The 6000-nt window shown below is 49.9% G+C and overlaps 1 protein-coding gene across 2 annotated transcripts in view; it reads left to right on the plus strand.

Moving 5' to 3' along the window:
• Positions 1-6000, plus strand: part of fut8a (fucosyltransferase 8a (alpha (1,6) fucosyltransferase)) — a 170938-nt gene that overhangs the window by 159022 nt on the left and 5916 nt on the right. For both annotated transcript variants that reach the window (XR_008092736.1, XM_052496633.1), the window contains one exon: positions 2430-2676. Coding sequence is in view for 1 of the 2 variants with exons in the window: in XM_052496633.1 (XP_052352593.1) it covers positions 2430-2676 (247 nt within the window). In the remaining variant the exon portion in view is untranslated. The remainder of the gene's footprint in view (positions 1-2429; positions 2677-6000) is intronic.

The following is a 6000-nucleotide window of genomic DNA, read 5'->3' on the forward strand; positions in this document are numbered from 1 at the left end:
CAGACCCCACAGAGCCCCAGGACAGCAACACAATTAGACCCAACCAAGTCATGAGAAAACAAAAAGATAATTACTTGATAAATTACAAAAAAATGAAGAAAAAAAAATGTGCAAACTAGAATGCCATTTGGCCCTGAAAAGATAGTAGACAGTGGCAGAATACCTGACCATTGTGACTGACCCAAACTAAAGGAAAGCTTTGACTATGTACAAACTCAGTGTGCACAATGCCCTCAAACTGAGCTGCATTTCCTAACCTCGTGCCAAATGTATAACCATATTAGAGACACATATTTCCCTCAGATTACACAGACCCGCAAAGAATTCAAAAACAAACTCAATTTTGATAAACTCTCATATCTATTGAGTGTAATGCCACAGTGTGCCATTTTACCAGGTAACTTGATTGAGACACATTCTCATTTACAGCAACAACGTGGGGAATAGTTACAGGAGAGAGGCGATCATTGAGCCAATTGTAAACTGTGGATGATTAGGTGCCATGCAGGCCAGGAATGTAGCCAGGACACCAGGGTTAACACTCCTACTCTTACAATAAGTGCCATGGGATCTTTGGTAATCACAGAGAGACAGGACACCTGTTTAACATCTCATCTGCAAGACAGCACCCTTCACAGAGGAATGTCCCCAATCACTACCCTGGGTGATTAGAATATTTTTTATAGACCAGGGGAAAGGGTGCCTCCTAATGGCCTTCCAACACCACTTCCAGTAGCATCTGGTCTCCTATCCAGGGTCTGTGTAACGGCCGTTGTTGGTGGAAGAAGGTGAGGACCAAGGTGCAGCGTGGTATGTGTCCATATTTATTAGAATGAACACGGAAATAACAAAATAAAAAAGAGAAACGACCAAAAACAGTTCTGGCTGGTGCAGACACACAACAGAAAACAATCACCCACGAAACACAATAGAAAACAGGCTCCCTAAATATGCTTCTCAATCAGGGACAACGATTGACAGCTGCCTCTGATTGAGAACCATACCAGGCCAAACACAGAAATATCAAATCATAGAAAAAGGAACATAGACAACCCACCCAACTCACGCCCTGACCATACTAAAAGAAAGACGTAACAAAAGAACTAAGGTCAGAACGTGACAGTCTGACCAGAACCAACCCTGCTTAAGTTCAGAGGCAAGCCAGCAGTGGGATGCAGGGTGGTATGCTGTTGGCTCACAGCAGAAAGATTTGTGACCTGTTGCCAAAAGAAAAGAGAAACCAGTGAAGAACAAACACCATAGTAAATACAAGCCATATTTATGGTTATTTATTTTCCCTTTTGGACTTGGAACTATTTCCACATATGACATTTGAAATGTGTTTATTATTTTGGAACTTTTGTGAGTGTAATGTTTACTGTTAATTTGTATTATTTATTATCTATTTCACTTGCTTTGGCAATGTAAACATATGTTTCCATGCCAACTGAACTGAGAGAGGAGAGATGGATAGAACCAGAGCAGAAGCCGAGACAGAGCTGCATTTCCTGACAAAATGTAAAAAATATGAAACCATTAGTGACATTTCCCCAAATTTGAAACTCTTATTTTACCCTTGATTATTGTTGTTAATGTTGTCCTGTTGAAAATACTGATAATTATTATTTTAATTGTGTTAATATTGTAAATCTCCACATTGTGTGGAAGTGGAACACTTCTTCTCCCTGTGTTCTGCTGTTATGACATGCTCACTATGCTTCTCAGTGCATCTTTACTGCTACATGCATCAAAATACCATGCTGGAGGCTCAGGAGTTGAGAATTGATATCAATTCAATTCAGTCCTACTCTATCACTACCTACAGTATCTCTCTCTCTCTTTCTCCCTGTCTCCCCCACTCCCACCCCTCTCTGTCTCCCCATCCCCCCTCTCTCCCCGCCCCACCCCCCCTCTCTCTATCTCTGTCTCCCCCCCCTCTCTCTCTCTCTCTCTGCCCCACCAACTCTCTCTCTCTCTCTCTCTGTCTCCCTCATCCTGCTCTCTCTCTCTCTGTCTCTCTCTCTCCCAACCCTCTCTCTCTCTGTCTCTCTGCCCCAACCAACTCTCTCTCTCTCTCTGTCTCCCTCATCCCGCTCCCCAACTCTCTCTCTCTCTGTCCCCCTCTCTCTCTCTCTCTCTCTCTCTCTCTCTCTCCCCATCCCCTCTTTCTCCCCACCCCACCCCCTCTCTCTCTATCTCTGTCTCCCCCCTCTCTCTCTGCCCCCCTCTCTCTCTCTCCAACTCTCTCTCTCTCTGTCTCCCTCATCCCAAAACCCTCTCTCTCTCTCTCCCCCACCCCATCCCCTCTCTCTCCCCGCCCCATCTCTCTCTCTGTCTCTCACTCTCTCCATCTGTCTCTTTCCCTCTCTCTCTCTACCTTCCCTTACACTCTTTATTACCCCCCTCTCCTCTCTACCTCTCTCCCCCAGGTGAGGCTAACGACAGAGACATCCAGGTGGTAGAGTTACCCATCGTTGACAGTCTCCACCCCCGCCCCCCCTACCTGCCCCTGGCTATCCCAGAGGACCTGGCCCAGCGCCTCCACCGGCTCCATGGAGACCCGTCCGTGTGGTGGGTGTCTCAGTTGGTCAAGTACCTGATCCGGCCCCAGGCCTGGCTGGAGAAAGAGATCCAGGAAACCACCGCCAAACTGGGCTTCAGCCACCCCATCATAGGGTAGGTGGACGCAATACACACACTAGAGTGCTACACAGATCTGTTTTTTGACGCCGCACCCGCCCCACGTCGGCCACATCAATTCCAGCCCCACCCAATACCCGAGATCAGGACAGATTTCTGTCCACAACCCCACCAACCCAATCTCCGCACGTAAAATTGTTCCGAAAGCAGATCCGTTAGCAGCCATATAACATAAATTATTAATTAATTGTGTTTATGACTCCAGGATATTAGGCTTTTTTACTATTTTTATTAGTAGGTTATTATTATTATTATTCCTATTACTTCTATTAGTATTATTATGACTAATAGTATTATTATTATTATTTATATTACTACTCATAGTATTATTATGACTATTATTATTGTTTTTATTGCTATTAGTATTACTATTATTATTAGTAGTAGCACTAGTATTTGTAACGGCGTTTGTCTGTTGAAGAAAGAGAGTCGGACCGAAATGCAGCGTGTTGGTTACTCATGACTTTAATGAAAGAAAACGCGGTACATGAAATAACTGATACTAAATACAAAAACAACAGAACGAAACGTGAAACTAATTACAGCCTATCTGGTGACTACAACACAGAGACAGGAACAAACACCCACGAAATACAAAGCGAAACTCAGGCTGCCTAAATACGGTTCCCAATCAGAGACAACGAATAAGCACCTGACTCTAATTGAGAATCGCCTCAGGCAGCCAAGCCTATACCACACCCCTAATCAGCCACGATCCCAAATAATACAAACCCCAATACGAAACACAACATATAAACCCATGTCACACCCTGGCCTACCCAAACATAACAAAAACACAAAATACAATGACCAAGGCGTGACAGAACCCCCCCCCCCCCTAAGGTGCGGACTCTCGGACGCACCTCAAGAGCATAGGGAGGGTCTGGGTGGGCGTCTGTCCATGGTGGCGGTTCTGGCCTGGGACGTGGACCCCACTCCATAAATGTCCTAGTTCCTCCCATTCGCGTCCTGGGATAATCCACCCTCTCCGCCGACCATGGCCTAATAGTCCTCACCCAGATCCCCACACTACTGAGGAGCAGCTAGTGACAGAGGGGCAGCTCGGGACAGAGGGGCAGCTCGGGACAGAGGGGCAGCTCGGGACAGAGGGGCATCTCAGGACAGAGGGGCATCTCAGGACAGAGGGGCATCTCGGGACAGAGGGGCATCTCAGGACAGAGGGGCATCTCGGGACAGAGGGGCATCTCGGGACAGAGGGGCAGCTCGGGACAGAGGGGCAGCTCGGGACAGAGGGGCAGCTCGGGACAGAGGGGCAGCTCGGGACAGAAGCAGCCCGGGACTGAGGGGAAGCCCGGTACTGAGAGGAAGCCCGGTACTGAGAGGAAGCCCAGTACTGAGAGGAAGCCCAGTACTGAGAGGAAGCCCAGTACTGAGAGGAAGCTCAGGCAGGTAGTAGGCTCCGGTAAATCCTGGCTGGCTGGCGGAACTGGAAGATTCAGGTTGACAAGCAGATCTGGAAGAGACTGGTTGTCGGGCAGATCTGGAAGAGACTGGTTGTCTGGCAGATCTGGAAGAGACTGGTTGTCTGGCAGATCTGGAAGAGACTGGTTGTCTGGCAGATCTGGAAGAGACTGGTTGTCTGGCAGATCTGGAAGAGACTGGTTGTCTGGCAGATCTGGAAGAGACTGGTTGTCTGGCGGATCTGGAAGAGACTGGTTGTCGGGCAGATCTGGAAGAGACTGGTTGTCTGGCAGATCTGGAAGAGACTGGTTGTCTGGCCGATCTGGAAGAGACTGGTTGTCTGGCGGCACTGGGCTGACTGGCGGTGCTGGGCAGACTGGGAGCACTGGCGGCGCTGGGCAGACTGGGAGCACTGGCGGCGCTGGGCAGACTGGGAGCTCTGGCGGCGCTGGGCAGACTGGGAGCTCTGGCGGCGCTGGGCAGACTGGGAGCACTGGCGGCGCTGGGCAGACGGGAGACTCCAGCAGCGCAGGAGAGGAGAAAGGATCTGGCTGCGCAAAACAGGCGGGAGACTCAGACAGCGCAGGAGAGGAGAAAAGCGCTGGCTGCGCTGAACAGGCGAGGCGCACTGGAGGCCTGGTGCGTGGTGCTGGAACTGGTGGTACTGGATCGAGGACACGCACAGGAAGCCTGGTGCGGGGAGCTGCTACCGGAGGACTGGTGTGTGGAGGTGGCTCTGGATAGACCGGACCGTGCAGGCGCACTGGAGCTCTTGAGCACCGAGCCTGCCCAAGCTTACCTGGCTCGATGCCCACTCTAGCCCGGCCAATAGGAAGGGCTGGTATGTGCCGCACCTGGCTCTGCACCCGCACTGGAAACACTGTGCGCTCCATAGCATAACACGGTGCCTGCCCGGTCTCTCTAGCCCAACGGTGAGCACAGGGAGTTTGCGCACGTCTCCTACCTGGCATAACTATTCTCCCTTCTAGCCCCCCCCCAATATTTTTTTGGGGCTGCTTTTCCGGCTTCCATCCGCGTCGCCGTGCTGCCTCCTCATACCTGCGCCTCTCCGCTTTAGCCGCATCTATTTCTTCCTTGGGACGGCGATATTCTCCAGGCTGAGCCCAGGGTCCTTTACCGTCTAATTCCTCCTCCCATGTCCAATTCTCCAAGTGGTGCAGCCTCTCCCACTGCAACTGCTCTTCACGATTAACAGGGAGAGATGGCTCAGGTCTGAACCCTGACTCAGCCACTCTCTCTCTGCGCTCTCCCCCAATAAATATTTGGGGGTTACTTTCGGTTTTCGCTCTGCGTCGCCGTGTTTTCCTTTTCGACTCCATTCGTCTATAGCCCTCTTCGCACTGCTGAAGCGAATCCCAGGCGGGCTCCTGCACTCTCTCTGGGTCGGCCGCCCACCTGTCGATTTCTTCCCACGTCGTATACTCCATGCCTCTACCTTCCATAACGTCCTCCTTTAGCTCCTGCCAGTTTACACACTGCTCGGTCCGTGAATGGTGGGTGTTTCTGTAACGGCGTTCGTCTGTTGAAGAAAGAGAGTCGGACCGAAATGCAGTGTGTTGGTTACTCATGACTTTAATGAAAGAAAACGCGGTACATGAAATAAATGATACTAAATACAAAAACAACAGAACGAAACGTGAAACTAATTACAGCCTATCTGGTGACTACAACACAGAGACAGGAACAAACACCCACGAAATACAAAGCGTAACTCAGGCTGCCTAAATACGGTTCCCAATCAGAGACAACGAATAAGCACCTGACTCTAATTGAGAATCGCCTCAGGCAGCCAAGCCTATACCACACCCCTAATCAGCCACGATCCCAAATAATACAAACCCCAATACGAAACACAAC

Source organism: Oncorhynchus keta, chromosome 35 (assembly GCF_023373465.1).
Source record: "Oncorhynchus keta strain PuntledgeMale-10-30-2019 chromosome 35, Oket_V2, whole genome shotgun sequence".
NCBI classification, from domain to species: domain Eukaryota; kingdom Metazoa; phylum Chordata; class Actinopteri; order Salmoniformes; family Salmonidae; genus Oncorhynchus; species Oncorhynchus keta.